We start from the raw sequence: 20,192 nt of genomic DNA, 5'->3' as shown, positions 1-20,192 counted from the left end.
GGTAGGGGCGCATGGTAATGTTGACATTTCTCATCTACAGTTTGCGGACGACACTCTTTTGGTGGGTGTTAAAAGTTGGGGTAATATTCGTATTCTAAAATCAGTTTTGATGTTGTTTGAATCTGTTTCTGGTTTAAAAGTCAACTTCCATAAGAGCATGTTATATGGGGTTAATGTCGCCGATTCTTGGTTACATGAGGCGGCCTCTGTTTTACATTGTAAACATGGCAGACTTCCATTTTTATATTTGGGTCTCCCTATTGGTGGTGATCCGAGAAAGTTGGTTTTTTGGTATCCTCTTGTTGATCGTATTAAAAGAAGGTTGTCTGATTGGAAAAGTCGTAACCTGTCTATGGGCGGCCGATTGATCCTTCTTAAGTCTGTCCTGTCCTCCATTCCGGTCTATTTTCTTTCCTTCTTCAAAGCCCCCTCAGGTATAATCTCTATCCTTGAATCTTTATTTAATGCATTTTTTTGGGGGGGTTGTGAGGATTTTAGGAAAATTACTTGGATTAAATGGGAAACTGTTTGTTTACGAAAGGAGAATGGAGGTTTGGGAGTGCGGAGGTTGATGGAGTTTAACATTGCTCTTTTAGGTAAGTGGTGGTGGAGGATTTTACAGGAGCGGGATAACCTATGGTATCGGGTTCTTTGTGCCCGGTATGGAGAGGAGGGGGGGCGGCTTTGCTGCTCTAATAGAGTGGGTGGCTCGGTGTGGTGGCAGACAATTTTAGATGTTAGGGATGGTGTGGGTCAGGTTGATTCTGGGTGGATGTTGGATAATATAAACCGTCAGGTAGGGGATGGCGTATCCACTTTGTTCTGGGTCGACCCTTGGCTGGAGGGGAAACCGTTGTGTAGTCTTTATCCGCGCCTCTATGAGTTAGCGGAGAACAAATTAGCTTTGGTGGCTGACATGTTTGCGAGAGGATGGGGGGTTAACGGGGAGGCGTGGAAATGGCGTCGGAGACTTTTTGCTTGGGAGGATGAGCTATTGGGGGAGTGCATTGTTCGCCTAACCAATTTCTCTTTTCAGGTTGACCGTGTTGATAGATGGATTTGGATGTTACATGATTCTAATTGTTACACTGTTAGTTCTGCTTATTATTTTTTAACAGACATAGAGCTTGATAGTCATCAGCAGCCTAATAGTAATTATGGATTTTTGTGGCTGAAAGCGGTGCCTCTAAAAGTGTTGATTTTTGCTTGGCGCCTATTCTTAAATCGGATTCCTACTAGAGATAAACTCTTCCAACGGAAGGTTCTGCTTGTTTCTGAACAGGGTTGTATTGCTAATTGCGGTTTTAATGAGGACAGAGATCATTTATTTCTTATGTGCGGCTTCTTTGGTGGAGTGTGGAGTATGGTTACGAATTGGCTTGGCTTTTCAACAGCTTTTCATTGTCAATTCTTTGCTCATTTGCATCAATTTAGTGGTTTGAGGGGCTTCTCAAAGAAGTCTACTGAGTCCATGCAGATTATTTGGTTGTCAGTAGCTTGGATAATTTGGAAAGAACGTAATAATAGAATCTTCAAAGGAAAGGAGGACAACTTGCAAGCGCTCGGTGAAAGGGTGAAGCTTCAGTCATTTTGGTGGTTGAAATCGAAATACATTAATTTTGATTTTGATTATCAAGAGTGGCGGCGGAGTCCTTTAACCTGCTTAAACTCAATTTTATAGCTTGTTGTTTTTTGTTTTCTTTGTGATTTCTACGCCTCTGTGGCATGTACATGTTTGTTGAACTCTTTTGTGCATAGTCGTTTTGGCACACCTTGTGCTTTAACGTCTAGTGTAGTTTAATATAATCCTTTTTGGCTTTTTCAAAAAAAAAAAAAAAACAAAATCCTTTATTTAATCAGGATTAAGTTTACATATGTAGTTTCGAGAAGAAAAAAGGGTTTATATATGAATTCAATCATAATCCACCTTTAAATAAATGATAAATTATTCCTTGTGATCATTGTTATAATTAGAAATTCATTCATTTGTCCTCGTGAGCTTAGCTCAGTTGGTTGGGACAGTACATAAAATATGCAAGGTCTGGGGTTCAAACCCCGACCACTACAAAAAAAAAAAATTCATTCATTTTTCAGATTCATTGATTCAGATTCATTGAAAAACTCATTCAATTTTCAGATTCATAAAATATTTTTTTGGTAAGTAGAATAATAGCATAATTTCACCTTTAAGATGAATAAGTGGGGTGTCCACGGTTTAAACCCGTCAATATATTATGCATTGTTTCTACCAACTAAACTAAGTTCACAGGCACAACATAAAACATTTATATCATAGTAATTTTTTTATTTTTTTTATAAAGATAATAGATATAGATCACCAAAAAAATTCATAAACATTTCTAAACTTTTTCATAAGCAAGGCCAACTCAAACCTTGCTTTATTATGCCAAAAAGTCTTTTTTTTTTGAGAGAAATGCCTAAAAAGTCTTATTTACTTTTACTATTAAATATAAGTTGAACAATTTAGAACAGGAAATTATACCCTATACCCCTGCACATATACTTTCACCCCAACAAATTTTCAAGAATTTCAATTTTACCCTATTTGCAATTTAACCTTTTCTCCATTGGTTTTCTACCCCCACTTTCAATTTAATATGAGTTCACCCTCAATTTCTCATGACATATGAATTTCCAGAAACCAACGTGAACATAGAATAAAAAAAAACAAAGAATTGATAAAAAAAAAATAGCAAAGAACGGTTCCGGTAACAAATGTCCAAAGAATTGATAGATATAATATTGAATAATTTGATGAATAGATTTTCCGGTTCTGCTAAATCTATAATTGATGAATAGAACGTTTCCGGTAACAAATAGCAAAGAATTGATAAAAAAAAATTGAACCAAAGTAAGAAGACCCTCAATCTATAATTTCGGGTAACAAATGTTGATTCCAGTGAAAGAAAAACAAAATCCGAAAATTTTCCACCAAGGAACAGTTCCGTAATGCACGTACTGTTTTTCTCTGCAAATGTTTTCTGAAGAGAGTGGGGTGAACAGGTGAAAGTGAAAGTGATATTAAGTTTTAGTTTATATGAAAGGGTAAATTGAGCAGTTTGAGTAAAATGTTGGGGTCAAGGTATAAATGTAGGGGTGTGGGGTAAAACTTCCTTTAGAACAAAACTTAAGTGATTTTTTTTTTCGTGTTTTTAGAATGATTCTTGACGTAAATTTTATTTTTATGGTTACATTAAAATTTGAAAAATTGTAGATTTAAAATGTAATTGGTATTTATAAGTATTTTATGTCAAAAGTTACACAAAAAAACACCCATGAAAAATGTACTTAAGTTTTGTCCAATTGTTTATGAAGCTCAATTGGTCTGCAACACGACTTTTTCCAACCAGGATGCAGTCTGCTTATCAAAAAAGTCGTGTTGCGGACCAATTGAGCTTCATAACCCATAGGATGCTTGGTGGTTGCTGATTTGTATAGCATGTAGGTTCATCATATGACCTATTTTGTTGTTAATGTTTCTGTTTCTTGCTTCCGCTTTGGTTGAGGCAAAAGTTATTATGCATAAGGATTTCCTTATGCATGATGCATAAGCAAATCAGAACCATTAGATCAAGGACAGGTGTAATGATCCAGATACATACAAACACTGCTTTGATTGATTCACGAAACTCCTCTTCTCTGCTTCCGCATCCCAAAATGGGTCACGCGATTCAACCTCCCCTTCTTCATCCTCTCCCTGCACTGACTCCGATTCTGACTCCGACCACTCTTCCCGCCGCCGACGTCATCGCCGTGAAAAGGACCGCCGCAGAAAAACTGGCATTTGATGACGAAGATGATAGATCAGGTGAAACTTTCAAACTCGATTTCGGCTGCGAAAGAATTGCTTTGATCTTCAACGGATGAGTTAGTTTCAACGAGGCATGTTCGTATTCGTCGATTATGTTGGCTAAATCTTCATCGTTGGTGATGGAAATCAACGTTTCTAAATCTCTGTTAGCTAATTGACACCGGAAAGTCACAGATGAACCACACAATTCTTCAAGCTTCACCATCAATTCTGTAAAATATCAACAAAATCGATGAGTATAATGAACGAATAGAGCAATTTGTAAGAGAGAGATGATAATATTCGACGATGCGAACCTGAGAATGAAATGAAACGATCGACGACGAGGACTCTGGTGTGACCGCCGACGTAACGGAGTTTACCGTCGGTGGAGCGAAGGCGGATCTTGCCACCGTAGCTATAGAGGATCTTAATAGTGTTTGAGGGTTTAGATTCCATGACTCGTTGTTGTGACTCAGTGAGTTGTATTGAAAATTAAAAAGAATATTCGAAGATTCTAGAAAGAAAGAGAGAAAGGAGTGAGGAGAGGAGAAGAAGTGTTTTCTTCTGCGTTAGAAGGTTGAGGCTTGAAACTTTGGTATGTGATTTTCGGGTGTATTAGTCAGGGGGAAGCTTGTTGATTCTCAGTTTATTTGTTCCTGTTGATTCATTACTGAATTAAATTGTTGATATTTATTTTGTAATTGAATGTGGAAGTATTAGTAATCACCTGTTCATGTATCAGGTCACCAGGATAATGGAAGTTGAGATCAACAGCCCATATGATGTTCTAGGATTATTTTACATTGTTAATTTAATTAAACTTCTCTGTCACATGGATCATGATAATGTAATTTTTTATTGTTAATTTAATTGTGCTTGAGTATTTTATATTTAAATAACATTCACAAGGCTGTTCAGTCGGTTATTTGCGAAGTACGAAATGCTTCGATGTGAAATCTGTTGGTATAAGCTGGAATTCAGATTTGATGAATTATTGAGAATATTGTGATGAATTGTGTTGTTTATGATCAATCCGGTTCGGATCTGGTGTTAGCATTACTCATAGAAACCATTTTCACTGCAAATGGTTTTGGAGTCTAACTCACTGAAACCATTTTCACTGCAAAATGGTTTTGGAGTACAACTCATAGAAACCATTTCCACTGCAAAATGGTTTTGAAACCAACTCACAGAAACCATAGCCATAGCAAAACCATTAGACAATTATTTTGGTTTCTCATAGAAGACTATCAAAACCATTAAACCATAATTATGGTTTCACTAATAATTTCAGTGTATAACATCTTAATCATTATTCAAAACCATTTTGCAGTGAATTGTGTTGTTTATGATCAATCCGGTTCAGATCTGGTGTTACCATTACTCACGGAAACCATTTTCACTGCAAAATGGTTTTGGAATACAACTCATAGAAACCATTTCCACTGCAAAATGGTTTTGAAACCAACTCACAGAAACCATAGCCATAGAAAAACCATTAGACAATTATTTTGGTTTCTCATAGAAGACTATCAAAACCATTAAACCATTATGGTTTCACTAATAATTTCAGTATATAACATCTTAATCATTATTCAAAACCATCTAACAATAATAATTTCATTAAAAACCATTACACAATTATTTTGGTTTCACATACATGATTATCAAAACCATTAAACCATAATTATGGTTTCAGTAATAATTTCAGTGTATAACATGTTAAACAACGTTCCAGTAAAGAAACTCATAATCCATACTCATTTCTCTCTCTAACTCATAAAAAAATTATTCAAAACAGCTTATTTTGTGCAAAATAGCTGTTTTGCACAAATAAGTTGTTTTGTATCAATAAGTTGTTTTGAATAAGCTGTTTTGCACAAATAAGCTATTTTGTATAAATAAGTTGTTTCGAATAAGCTATTTTGTATAAATAAGCTGTTTTGAATAAGCTGTTTTGTATAAATATGTTGTTTTGAATAAGCTGTTTTGCACAAATAAGCTATTTTGCATAAATAAACTGTTTTGAATAAGTTGTTTTGCATAAATATGTTGTTTTGCATAAATAAGTTGTTTTGAATAAGTTGTTTTTTAAAATTAAATCGGGATAAGTTGTTTTGTATAAATAAGCTGTTTTGCACAAATAAGCTGTTTTGTATAAATAAGCTGTTTTGAATAAGCTGTTTTGCACAAATAAGCTATTTTGTATAAATAAGTTGTTTCGAATAAGCTGTTTTGCATAAATAAGTTGTTTTGAATAAGTTGTTTTTTAAAATGAAATCGGAATAAGCTATTTTGTATAAATAAGCTGTTTTGAGTAAGCTGTTTTGCACAAATAAGCTATTTTGTATAAATAAGTTGTTTCGAATAAGCTGTTTTGCATAAATAAGCTATTTTGAATAAGTTGTTTTGCATAAATATGTTGTTTTGCATAAATAAGTTGTTTTGAATAAGTTGTTTTTTAAAATTAAATCGGAATAAGCTATTTTGCACAAATAAGCTGTTTTGTATAAATAAGTTGTTTTGAATAAGTTGTTTTGCCCAAATAAGCTATTTTGTATAAATAAGTTGTTTCGAATAAGCTGTTTTGAATAAGTTGTTTTGCATAAATAAGTTGTTTTGAATAAGTTGTTTTTTAAAATGAAATCAAAATAAGTTGTTTTGTATAAATAAGCTGTTTTGAATAAGCTATTTTGCACAAATAAGCTGTTTTGTATAAATAAGTTGTTTCGAATAAGCTGTTTTGCATAAATAAGCTGTTTTGAATAAGTTGTTTTGCATAAATATGTTGTTTTGCATAAATAAGTTGTTTTGAATAAGTTGTTTTTTAAAATGAAATCGGAATAAGCTGTTTTGTATAAATAAGCTGTTTTGAATAAGTTGTTTTGCACAAATAAGCTGTTTTGCATAAATAAGCTGTTTTGAATAAGCAGTTTTAAAAGAAGTGATCCTAATAAGTTGTTTCGAATAAGTTGTTTTGCATAAATAAGCTATTTTGAATAAGTTGTTTTTTAAAATGAGATCGGAATAAGTTGTTTTGCATAAATAAACTATTTCGAATAAGCTATTTTGCATAAATAAATTGTTAAGAAAAAAATTATAATATGGGGCTTCATTAGGCCCACAAATAAATAGATTTTATAGTGGGCTTACTTGGGGTGTAGAAAGCAATTATGTTGGGTGTAGAAAGCAATTATGCACGGTGCATAAGGATTCCTTATGCACCATAACCACACCCTTTGGTTGAGTGGCTGTTTTGCTGTTTTTTTTTTTTATCTTTTAATGGGTTTTTGGTTGTGTTTTTTTCTTTTTTCTGGTCAAAATTTCAGGTTATATTCTATTTCACAATTTGTAATTCTGTTTTCCAATATTTGGCACTCTTTGCTAAATCTTGGTGCCTTAATAAAAAAAATTAGCTTATCAAAAAACAATTTGGCCCTGGATTTGTTGTTTGCTTTGATGGGTTAACCTTCTGAATTCTTTATAGGTAATGGAACAATTCTTTGGTTTAGTCAACACATTCCTGTGGAACCATCAAGATACATGGAGAAGAAGGCTTGTTGTTCGGACCTACAAGGTATCTTCTGCTTTTTATTGTTCTTGGTCTCTCTCTCTAGTGTTGGTGATTTGCTGGTAAGTTGTTCCACTCCTGTAAAGAAGAAACTATTAGGAAACATTTTAGGGAATTTCCTGCTATGCAGTGCCTTATATAAGCAAAAATGAAAGCGGGAATAAGTTTAAAGATTCCTTTATTTTCATTACGTATGGCTCTTAGAAATGTCTATTTCCCATAGAATATACCTTTGCAGCAGGGTCCTATTCCCAAGGTTTCTTCATCTTATAACCCTCTCCTTGAACTAGAAAAATTGCTTTCTCGTTGTGTATGATAAGCTGATTTTCACCACTATAAATTGTATTTTATTTTTCCCCTTATTTACAAGTTATTGTGGAGGCTTATAATTTTTTTTCTTTATATTGGACGGAACAACTGTTTTTTCTTCTTCTTTTCTTCCAAAGAGTTTAGAGATAAAATTCACACACAAACACATAAAGTGTAGAGAAACGAAGAACTATGGGTTCAACTCTCTTCTTCAATATCAATCGAATAAGATAAGTGATACATCTTTAATTTTGTTACCATTTAAAAAAAAAAAAAAACATTTTCTGTAAAATATAATTGTATATTGCTCTTTCTTATACAAAATGCCACATTCTTAAGCAAAAGTTTTACTAGCCTAATGGTTGTGATAGTTCTGCTATGCTATCAACACAATTTTAAGTATACTTTTCTGTATACTAGAATTTCAATTTCAACCAACAGAAAAGTGTATTCTAGAATTATATCACAAAAATCAGCAGCATTCCAACACCCTTAAGAATTTTCCCGTAAGTAGTAAATCCACACCAATATTTGTTCAAGTTATACTCACCATATAACACATTTCAGATAGCAAATTATATCATTTTCTCTTTTTCTGATCATTTTTTATTTAACTTTTGCATACGCCGTATACAAATCGAATTCATATATCCCCTAAAAAAACAAAAACGAATTCATATATGTCACACCTTCTTATTCTAACCGATTTATGAGAAACTATTCCTATTCTTAACTTTGCATACAAGAAGAAATTAGAATACAAAATATTAGTCAGGAAGACAATAAAACATAAAAGCAAAGAACAATTTAGGAATACAAATAGTAGCAAACTATTTGTCATGGAGGCAAAACAAAAAACAAGTACTGTGCATCCTTTTAATTCTATACTCTCGTTAAAAAAACCCACCAACAACATCAACCTCTAACAAATTCCAATCAAAATAGCAATATCTTTATACAATAAGAACGTGAGTTCAACTCTTACTATCAATATGAAGACTTTTTTTTTTGAAAGAATCAATATTAAGACTTTGTTAATGTCTTTTTAATCTTAGAGCATACGTAAACCTGATAAGTGTTCTAGAACTAACCAACTACAAAATTTGTGTATTAATATTTGCAACATATGTATACTTACATACTAACACATTTATTTTTTGTAGGTTATTCGGCTTTTCGTCGATTATTTTCCAACCAAAGATAATCTTCTTGAAAATACTAATTGTTGACATATCACTCGATCAAATTTGATATTTAATTTGTCGAATTAGAGTCTAACTATTCAATTGGACCCAATTGGTAAAATATATTTTTTTATGTTAAAAAATAAATATCAATTAAAATCCTTAATTAAGAATTTTAAAAATAGGAAATTAACAGGAAAAAGAGCATAGGAGGGAAATGAAATTCAGATTTTGTCCAAACCACAACTGGATCACTCTTTTCAACAAAGCGCGAAACCTAATCTCCACTCAACGCGCCTCCGTCTCTTCCGCCGTATCCTCCGCCACCATGACTGACAACACCACCCTCCCCACCGTCAAAACTAAGCTCTGCATCATCGGCAGTGGCCCCGCCGCCCACACCGCCGCCGTATACGCCGCCCGTGCCGAACTCAAACCAATCCTCTTCGAAGGATGGATGGCCAACGACATCGCTCCAGGAGGCCAACTCACCACCACAACTGACGTCGAGAATTTCCCCGGTTTCCCCGACGGAATCCTCGGCGGCGAACTCATGGAACGTTGCCGTCAACAGTCCGCTAAATTTGGAACCGAGATCTTCACCGAAACGGTTTCTAAGGTTGATTTCTCTTCTCGTCCTTTTAGGGTTTTCACTGATTCACGTACTGTTGAAGCTGATTCGGTTATCGTCGCTACCGGAGCTGTTGCGAAACGGTTACCGTTCACCGGCTCCGGTGATGGTCCTAATGGTTACTGGAACCGTGGGATTTCAGCTTGTGCTGTATGTGACGGTGCTGCTCCGATCTTTCGTAACAAACCTTTGGCAGTGATCGGTGGTGGAGATTCAGCTATGGAGGAAGCAACGTTTTTGACAAAATACGGTTCTGAAGTTTACATCATTCACCGAAGGGATACGTTTCGGGCTTCAAAGATTATGCAGAGTAAAGCTTTGAGTAATGATAAGATTAAGGTGATTTGGAATTCAATGGTGGTTGAGGCTTTTGGAGATGGGGAGAATAAGAAGCTTGGGGGTTTGAAGGTGGAGAATGTGGTGACAAAAGAGGTTTCTGATTTGAAGGTTTCTGGGTTGTTCTTTGCAATTGGGCATGAACCGGCGACAAAGTTTTTGGATGGTCAATTAGAGCTTGATTCTGATGGGTATGTTGTGACGAAGCCGGGGACTACGAAGACTAGTGTTGAGGGTGTTTTTGCTGCTGGGGATGTTCAGGATAAGAAGTACAGACAAGCTATTACTGCTGCTGGATCTGGTAATTCTATTGCATTCTATCATTATTTGTTCTTACATTACATTATAGATTCATTATCTATGAAGCATGAACACAGACACCGCCACTGACATGTCAACATCAATAGTAATTTGAGAAAATGACTCAAATCAATATAATTACATGTGTTGACACCGGTCATGCCTTCGATTAGAAGTGTCGGGGCTAGTTCATTATTCATTTTAGAGGATTTGCTTATTTGTGTGTGAATGTGATTCCTGGGTTATAAAATAGCTATATTTTCTCATTTTGTGAATTTGCTTATGTTTTACACTTTTGCTTAGTTGTTATATCTGATGGAATCCTTATTGTTGGTTATTATTTAAGAGAATTGGTGATTGTCTGTTATTCCATTGAGTGTTAAACCAAGCTTGGAGATGTTATCTTAAATGTGGTAGGGATGTATTCAAGAGAGATTGATGAACTCACCTTCATGTCATGGTCTGTATTGTATAGACTGTGATAAGCAGGTTTTTTAATTACTTATGAGTTTATCTAAGGTGGAGTGTTTATTGGTGTATATGACTGGTATTGAAATGTAATGGTCTGAATGCTGCGTTTTCTCCATGTTCATATTCTGTTTTTGTTTGAAGATGGTTTGATGGAAGGATGATTAATGTTAGTAAACTTTGAATTTACACCATTATACTTTGCCCTGGGGTTTGGTAAACTAATAATAAAGCATTGCAAAAGTTGTAGAAGTTTATTAAACCTTTATTCAAATCCCTTTAGTTGAATATCATTCATCATTCAAATCCCTTTAGTTGAATATCATTCAAAGTTGTAGACGTTTATTAAACAAGAAAGACGAGAAAGAGATCCTGTAGCTGAAAATATGCTAGGTGTAACTGTGTAAGAGATAGTTGTATTGTATCTTTACCTCATTCGTCGTCTCTATGTAATGATTTTTCATATAATTTAGCATAGGTTCTTTCAGAGTTTAGAGCCTATTCATCGATTCCCCAACTTTTTACTGTTCCTGGTTGGGGAGTTTGTTAGTCCTTGCATCAGACAAGGTATTGAGTTCTAACATTTGAAGCTCAAAAAGAGCACTTCTTGTATATTTAGCTGCGGACCTGACTGGTTACTTCCAATCACATAATCAAGCCTTCAAACCATGGTTAGATGGGGCATGCATCATTTTTAGACTTACTTAAGTACCGTTATTATGGTAGATTCACATCTTTTTTGGACACATGATTATTAGGTTGACTGATTGTATTATATCTTGATAGGATCCAAAACTTAGAAGATCAGATAATGTGGTTGATAACTAATAAGGAACACAAAACTTTGTTTATGGAGCAAAGGAGTTTAACTTCCTACAAGCATAGAATGAACTCGGATAAACAGTGAGAAGATATTAGAATAGTAAACAAAAGGAAGAAGGAAACCAGAGGTTACTCTGCGGAGTCAGAGACACCATTTTTCTTTCCTTAAATCCTATGTGACAGATCTTCTTCCACTGTCCCACTTTCTTCTCATGATTCATGTGAATCCCCTCCTCATTCACATCTAGTAACTCCCATCCATGTGACTCTGGTCCAAAGTTCTTTTCAGTCAAATCTTCATCCCCCTAAATCTCCTTGTGTAGACCTCATTCATGGCCCAATCAGCATGTCTCCAATAAGACTCACCTTGTCCCCAAGGTGAAATTAGCAAAGTTGCTTGTGATATTAAGGATCAGTGGCTTGTTGTAGCTGCGATGCATTGAAGCTGGGGAGAATTTTGGAGCATAGTTATCCGATCGAGGTGTTAAGTGTTTGACTCGAAAAACTTATAACAGTATATAGGTTAGTATGGTGACTGCTTTATAGAAGAGTATGAGTACAAAAAGAAATAGTTCATAGTGTAAAAGAAAGCAGGAGTAAAGAAAGAACATCGAGCTTGAAGTGAAAGGAGTAATATCCAAATCAGGCCATAAATGATTTTGGTGGCTGCTGTTTATTTGTCATAGTTCATTTTAATTGAAGTAGTAGTGATCATAGCTATTTGTTTTTCTCAAACATAAACCCAACACTACTTTTAGGAGGCAAAGTCATGTATAAAATCAACAAAAAAATGGGTTTGATAACTCAGGTTGTGCCAATACGCAACAGCTGCAATTGTCCAGGATAGTGGTAAGCAAGATCACCTTGACTTCTGCGATTGTGTTGAAAAATGCAACGCTTGGAAGTCCTGTAGCAGCCAGATGCCGCTCTGCCACTACTGTTCCAATTGGTTTAGATTTTTCTCTCAAAATACATTAACTGAGGTGGTCATATCACCTCATGGCTCAGGGCTTTTCTTCCACCTTTGGGGTTCTAGCCCAGAAATCTGCCTCACCAGTGGTTGCTAAACTTTCGAGTTAACTCAGTCGTACAAAGCTTACAACTCTCGGTATCAAAATCTAGTTGACTTGCTTACATAGTTGTCTCTCTGTTAACTGTGCTAGACTCGCAAGTTTGAGGACAATTGGCAAGTCTACAAATAATGGTTATTTTCCTCCAGTTATGCCTAGAATGTCAATCAATGGTTTGATGTTCTTTCTTTTAATAAGAACGCAAAATGCAACATCTGAATGATAAGCATCCATAGCATACAAACAGTTGTAGCAGTTGATTCCATAAACGCATCTAACATGCAAACATGAATTTATCTACGAAAGTAAACAATACTATATGGAGTCTCAATCCTTATCTCCCTGCTTAAACAAAGTCTCAAACCAGAGTGCATGTGCAACCCATCGTTTCATGTTTGCTATGAACTCGACAACGCGCGGAGGTTAATGAATCCTTCTTTGATGTGATGAAACCTAGCTCTGTCAAGCAGCATCTGAGCACCAATGAGGGAATCCCATTCCTATCCATCACTCTTCAATATATTGCACCTAACTTTTCCTTGTTTTGAACTTGTGTTTCTCTTTATATAAGTTGTAAACCTATCATGTGGTATGTGAATTTCTGAGTTGAGTTTAAAGTTAGTGTCTGGTCTATAAATCCATCTCTGTTCCATTTATTAGTTGCATACATAATAATTAATTTTTTGTTGTAGTGTGTAACCCATCTTAGTTTCATTTATTTAATGGGCGCTCACACAATATTCAAAGCTATGTGCCGATGTCATTGTAGCTTGTTTTATTGTTAGGTTAATGCTGGCTATTTACTACGCACATTCATTTTATGTTTAAAAACTATAATAGAAGTTTTTAACCTGCATGATATGATATAGAATTATAGATGTCTTGAACATTTATGAGTTTGAGTTTACAACATGTTAACTCGGCATTATGGCAGGGTCCTGTGTAACCATTACCATTACCTAAAATATAAGAAAACCTACCAATCAATTTAAATTTAATGCCTTGTCAAATGTCAAATGCATAGTTCGATCAATTCATTTAGCTGGGCCCCAAATTTCGTCTGTGACATGTAAACAACTTCAATTTAAATTTGTTTGGGAGCATCTAGACCTTGAGCATCCTGTTCGTGATGTGTCATACCACTTTCTCCATGCTTTGTAGGTCCTCAGAATTTGGTTTTCATTTTACCCTTTTCGTGTTTGCTGTCATCACACTGGTTTATACTGTGAACTATGAAAATTTTTTAAATGTCTTAATTGGATTTGTCTGGAACTTGGCATTAGCGAAATTGTTTGTCCCTGATCGACTGATAACCTTTTGTTTCTCATGATGAAAATTTCTTCCATTAGGATCATTTATAAAGTTGGCAATGGATACTTAAAAGTTAAAACACCAAATCCTTGTTTAACTGTATTTAGGAATTTGAAGCTGATTTATTTTGTACTTTTGTTTTTGAAACAAAATGAATGAGAATATATATCCATTAGTTAAAAGGACAAATTGATCATTGGGAATCACCACATTGTTCTTTCGTGTGTATTTGAACTACAAATAATTCTGACCATGTTGTAAAAATATTAGCGTTGCGTTTCTTTAGCTTCGAAAGTTATTGCTGGCTATTGTACTTATTTACGATAATTGCAGTTAGTGATCCAACTTAGGTTATGCTTCAAATTATCTTTAAATGACACGGAGATCTTGTTTTTGGTGCAGGGTGCATGGCAGCTTTGGATGCAGAACATTTCCTGCAAGGAGTTGGTTTACAACAGGATAAGAGCGATTGACTAGCTAAAGGGTGTCCAGAACTCACAAGATGCTTAATTAGAAGCAACGTTTGATTTTTATATAAAAATTGAAAACAGCTCTTTATGTACCCTGCTAGAATCTTTATTTGTTCGTTATTATTCAAAATTTGATTGTGGAGTTAGACTTGCATTGTTTTAGATGCATTGAAGCCCACAAACATACTTATATTTGTTATGAACTTATCATTTGTTGGGTCAATGGAATGAATCCGTTGTTGTAATGATGCAAATATATTTGTTTCCTTGATCATATCTGACTCGAGAGATTAATTTTTGCTATAGTACGGAATGATACATCGTATAAAAAAATGGTCCAATTAAAAACTTTTTAGCTAAGCACTTAATTATAAAGTAATAACAAGTTCAGGGATTCGATAACAACTTTTTTAAGTTCAAGGACCTATTTAAAAATCCCTAAATGGTTAAGATTAATTAAACCTTTTTATTTAATTAATCTCTCATCCTGCCTTGATTATGTTAACAAACTTAGAAATCAATGTTTCCTAATCTTTGAATTGAACCTTTTATCGTAACTACTGCCCATGCCCCAGATATCTACCATGCGACCAAACCCTTCAAGCATTTATCGATCATGGTGCTGTAGCCAGGACAATAGACTCAAATGCATCTGAAGCTGAAGGAATATACATGCTATCCAAAAGTTGGGTATTGATTGGAGCTACGTCGGTTCACAGCTTGAATTGGAAATTTGGAAGGAGTTGATTCATTCAAGAAAGCCTTTGACAGCCTCCTGGATTCACTGCAGGAGAAGGCAAAATCTCTTAAGCTGGTCAGTGAGTTGTGCACTTACGGGTTAATTAAAGACAGTGGCTAAGGGGTTGTGGTGTGTGCTGCTGTAATGTGCTTCATAGAATCATAAATCATTGGTCATAGCGATACATTGTTAGTTGGAAATTCTTGGCTTCTACTCCCTCCGTCCCTTAATGTAACCCCCCTTTGCATTTTTCACATTTCTTAAGAAAGGTTGTCAGTGTAATTAATGTGTCTGTTTTATGTATTAATATTACTAAATTGTCCTTTGTTTGTATGTGTATTAAATTTGACTATTCATATTTGAAGACAAGTTAGTAGTATTAATTAAGGGTATGTTTAGGAAAAAAGTAATAAATGCATCTAGTAATTTGAAAAGGGGGTTACATTTAGGGACAAAAATAAAATCAAATGGGTGGTTACATTAAGGGACGGAGGGAGTAGTTGAAGTTTTTTTTTTATTCTTTCCATGTACTACGTATGCTATATTTTAGGGAAACAGATTCCCTGCAATAATTGCACTATGCAGTTTTGAAATCTTGACCGTATGATCCAAATCAATGACGGATATTGTTTAAACTAATTTTGTTATTGTGCAATCCGAGTCCGATGATATCAAATTAACATCTGACATTGTCTGCTGTGTATAAATACATGCATATCTTACTGCATTGAAGCCGGATCTGATGTTAATTTGTATGTCTAATGCCATTTTATGTTAAAAATATTATGTTTTAGTTTTAATATTATGGTTGATTACATATTTTCTAAAATCGATGTGACACAATACAAGCATTGTTTAATAAAGTTAAGTATGGTGTGTTCAGTACTTAGATAGGATTTAGATGCATAGGACTATAATAAATAACCAAAAGGGCACAAGTTCATGCAATTAGGGATAAAACAGTAAGCTATCAACTGTGATAATTACTTGGTACCTTTTTTTGGTTTATCCAGAAACCATGTTTATCGGTGCTTCCCACTTGTTGCTTGATGAGTTTTTCCCCCCTGGTCGTTGGTTTTGCCAGAAAGGAAGGGAGCAACTTTATACGTTTGAATGACACAAAAACTCTTGATTTGTTGTGAAGTACACATTCGGACAGTACAAAAACTGTGTTTTACTCCAATATCGTTACTGTTGTGGAAGATTATAATTTGATCTTATCATTCTTTTACAAAAATCTATGTATTGCACAATTGAAATCGTATGTTTCTTTCGTTCCCTTTCTTAGTTGTCAATGCTATGTCATATACTGTGTGTTGTCTATCGAGGTAACAATATGAAAACATTGTTGATTCATAGGAAAATACTTGTAGCTTGCTTAATTTAGAAAAGAAAAACAATCCCTCCCCCCTCCCCTCATGTTAAATAGCGCCTATAGCAGTGCTATATCCTATTGCATAGTTGAATTTAAACAAATCGTTGTCACACTAGAGGCAGAGTTAAGCTTACCAAAATCTGTGTTTTATTCTGATATTGCAGCAAAACAGAAAAGTCACAGCCTGTTTAGAATCGGTTGCTAGTTTGCGAACCAAGGTGCCGATAGTCTAGTTACATTCCCATCATAAAATTCCTTGTGAGATCCACCCCATCCAAAGAAAATAGCAAGCGGATGGTCTATATCATGCTTGCATTTGTAAATGTGATGACTACTGTTGCTTGTTGGTTTTCTTTTGATCACATTTATGACCCTGCCTGGTACTAGTGCTCACAGTGTATTATTATGTATTGTGTTTTGTGTACATTGCTTTGAGGCATAATTTGTGGATAAACATACTGCATTTTGTTTTGTTTTGAACTGATATGGGAAGAACGAGGTCATAATCAATGGTTGTACTCTTTGGCTGTGATTCTAGCAAGTCTTTGTATGGGGTGTGTGCGGTAGCTGTATATGATAGAATCGTTTTATTTCCCTCTCGAAATCACCATAGTTGACTCCGATCTTCTCAGTTGGAATGCACCTATTTTTAATACCAAGCAAACAAGGTCATTTATGTGTTACTGCTGAAATAGCCATTGAAGCTTAAGTGTGAAAAGACATGATTAATGGATTTTGAGGACATACTTGATCAATGTTTCAACAAATTTAGCAGTGTTGTTTGCTTGATGTTTCAAAACACTCAAGAGTCAATCCAACTTACAATATAATTAGAGTGATAATAATAAAAATAAAAGTAAGATTAATATTGCATTGTGAATAGAGAACTCAAACATAATAAAAAAAAATACATGGTGAATCGAAAAAATGAAATAAGAATCTAGTATCCTACAAGTCCCACATAGAATAACTTTACTAGGTTTTGAGTATTAACGTGGGATGTACAACTTATAATAGGGTTATAAAGAAATAAATATTCACGTTGTTTTGGTCCACCAGTTTGGAGAAACCAATAACAAAATAACAATAACAATCATCCAAACCAAACTCCAAACTGGTTGATCAATCCTAGTGAAAAATTGTTTCTTTCTAACATTTTTTTTTACTACTATGGAAAATTTTGGGGAAACTAATAACAATAACAATCATCCAAACCAAACTCCAAACTGGTTGATCAATCCTAGTGAAAAATTGTTTCTTTCTAACATTTATTTTTACTATTGTGAAAAATTGTTTCTTTCTAACATTTCTAACATTTTTTTTACTACTGTGAAAAATTGTTTCTTTCTAACATTTTTTTTTGGTTAATTAAGTTTTTAGTCCCTATAAATATTCACAGTTTTGTTTTTAGTCCCTACAAAATAAAGTCACACTTTTTAGTCCCTGTGACATTTTCCTTAAGCATTTTAGGGACTAAAAATGTTGATGGAAAAATTTTATAGGGACTAAAAATGCTGATGAAAAATTTTATAGGGACTAAAAATGTTGATGAAAAATTTTATAGGGACTAAAAAGTGTGATTTTATTTTGTAGGGACTAAAAACAAAATTTTGAATATTTATAGGGACTATTTACTTAATTAACCCTTTTTTTTTACTTTTTATTCATTCTAACATTTTTTTTGGCAAAGTACTACTTTTAATCCTTTAAGTTTGACAAAAATATCAGGTTAGTTCTTTTAGTTTTACAAAATCATCCAATCCAAACCAAACTCCAAACTGGTTGATCAATCTACTGTGAAAAATTGTTTCTTTCTAACATTTTTTTTACTACTGTGAAAAATTGTTTCTTTCTAACATTTTTTTTTACTTTTTATTCATTCTAACATTTTTTTTAGCAAAGTACTTTTATTTGACAAAAATATCAGGTTAGTTCTTTCAGTTTTTAAATTTTTAAGGCTTAATAGGTCATTTGGTCCCCTAATTAATTTCCAATTTTCATTTTGGTCCCATAAGTAATAAAACTCATGTTTTGGTCCCTTAATTGTATCTCCGTCAGTCAATTAAATCCTTCGCTGTTAAGTTTAACTTCAAATGTCTATGATGGACCAATCTTAAGAGCGGTCCACCATAGATCCTACTCCCTCCGTTTCAAAATGAGTGTCGCTTTAGGCTTTGGCACACAGATTAAGAAATTGAATGAAATAATCATTGGATATAATGCTTTTACTAAATTGCCCTTACTTTATAGGGGAATTAGTCACTTTAGTCCCTGATTGGGAGAGGATCCGTCACTTTAGTCCCTGAATGAAGAGAAATTGCAAAACAGTCCCTGCATGGTCAATTTCAGGGACTAAAGTGACTAACAGAGTCTACATTCAGGGACTAAATTGACTAACGAAGTTTGCATTCAGGGACTAAATTGACTAACAAAGTCTACATTCAGGGACTATTTTGCAATTTATCTGCATTCAGGGACTAAAGTGACGAATCCCTTCCGATTCAGGGACTAAAGTGACTAATTCCCCTACTTTATGTTGAAAAAAACAAAATTAAAGTTGCATTGAAAACTGTGTGAGAGAAAAGCTAGAGTATTTATTGAGGGTAAAGTTGGAAGAATAAAATTAAAGTTGTATTGGAAATGTAAAGTGACATTCATTTTGAAACAAATTTTTTTAGCTAAAACGACACTCATTTTGAAACGGAGGGAGTATTAATCTTTTAATTTTAACCCTTTGATATATTTTTACAAAAGAGGACGGTTGGATTTTGAAGGTCATCAAAAACTAATTGTTTTCCCTTTCTTCATCATATATTCATCATCACCTTCATAACCACTCATAAACAACCCAGCAAAATATTCCAGAAACAAAAAACAAACATGAATATCATCATGATTTCATCACCAAAATTCATCAAATAGTTTTAATTTTATTTTTTCTTTTTCCATAAAAATTGCAGATCCATTCAAATGTAACTTCGCCATAAACGATGCACCGCTCCCTCTGTTTCGCAAACAGTAGACTCGAATTTGAAAAATTAAAAGAAAATAAATTAAATCATTTCAATAGATAAATTTGTAGATCCCAAACTATTGGTTTTATGTTTTTGATGTTAGCGTGATTTAGTTTTTTTAATTCTAACCATGCCTAATGTATAACATGCTTCAACATTCCCTGCTTTCTGTGCAGATTCACACCAATTTTTGGCTCTAATGGAGAAACTAGTTGGAGAGGCTTTCGATAATACAAGAGATGTTTCTGAATTTTTCTGGAAAAATGATGAAGATGATGATGGTGAAGTTGATGAACAAGGGTGGGAGAAAATGAAGAAAGAGAAAATTAATTAGTCGTTGTTGACTCACCATAAGATACAATACATCTGCGTAATCCAATCGTTCTCTTTTGGAAAAATAGACCAGAGGGTTAAGATTAAAAAATTAATAGTCATTTGAAGTTAAACTTAACGGGGAAGGATTTATTTGACCAACGGAGATACAATTAAGGGACCAAAACATTAGTTTTATTACTTATGAGACCAAAATGAAAATTGGAAATTAATTAGAGGACTAAATAACCTATTAAGCCAATTTTTAAATAAGTTCTTAATACTCTTACCTCTTTTAATCTTTAAGTTTGATAAAAATATCGGGTTAATCATTTAAGTTTTTAAATTTTCAAATAAGTCCTTATTACCATTCACAAGTTTCCGATGAACAAGTTTTCATGAATGACGTTTTCGAAAGTACACTAATTAATTATTTATGCGATTCAAAAAATTAATTACACTTAAT

At 34.0% G+C, this 20,192-nt stretch overlaps 2 protein-coding genes across 2 annotated transcripts; one reads left to right on the top strand and one right to left on the bottom strand.

Moving 5' to 3' along the window:
* Positions 1-3,707: 3,707 nt before the first annotated feature.
* Positions 3,708-4,270, bottom strand: LOC146920366 (RAF-like serine/threonine-protein kinase PRAF). The gene is made up of 2 exons (XM_085711133.1): positions 4,129-4,270; positions 3,708-4,042 (listed from the first exon to the last, which is right to left on the bottom strand). The coding sequence occupies exons 1-2, from the start codon at positions 4,268-4,270 to the stop codon at positions 3,708-3,710; spliced, it is 477 nt and encodes a 158-aa protein (XP_085567259.1).
* Positions 4,271-9,084: 4,814 nt separating this feature from the next.
* On the top strand, positions 9,085-14,560 carry LOC146920365 (thioredoxin reductase NTRB-like). Its single transcript, XM_085713780.1, has 2 exons — positions 9,085-10,146; positions 14,219-14,560. Exons 1-2 carry the CDS (start codon positions 9,096-9,098, stop codon positions 14,287-14,289), a joined length of 1,122 nt encoding a protein of 373 aa, XP_085569906.1. The 5' UTR covers positions 9,085-9,095; the 3' UTR covers positions 14,290-14,560.
* Positions 14,561-20,192: the final 5,632 nt, after the last annotated feature.

This window comes from Medicago sativa, chromosome 5, assembly GCF_051527215.1.
Source record: "Medicago sativa cultivar Bolivia chromosome 5, Bolivia_mono, whole genome shotgun sequence".
Lineage (NCBI taxonomy): Eukaryota > Viridiplantae > Streptophyta > Magnoliopsida > Fabales > Fabaceae > Medicago > Medicago sativa.
Note: the sequence above shows the minus strand (reverse complement) of the source record. Positions and strands in the feature narration are given on the sequence as shown.

Bases quoted from the DNA above. Each gene is read 5' to 3' on its own strand.
- LOC146920366 (XM_085711133.1), bottom strand. From the start codon at position 4,270: ATGGAATCTAAACCCTCAAACACTATTAAGATCCTCTATAGCTACGGT. The intron at 4,043-4,128 runs GTTCGCATCGTC...GATATTTTACAG, and splicing joins TCGTTTCATTTCATTCTCAG to AATTGATGGTGAAGCTTGAA.
- LOC146920365 (XM_085713780.1), top strand. From the start codon at position 9,096: ATGAAATTCAGATTTTGTCCAAACCACAACTGGATCACTCTTTTCAAC. The intron at 10,147-14,218 runs GTAATTCTATTG...TTTTTGGTGCAG, and splicing joins TATTACTGCTGCTGGATCTG to GGTGCATGGCAGCTTTGGAT.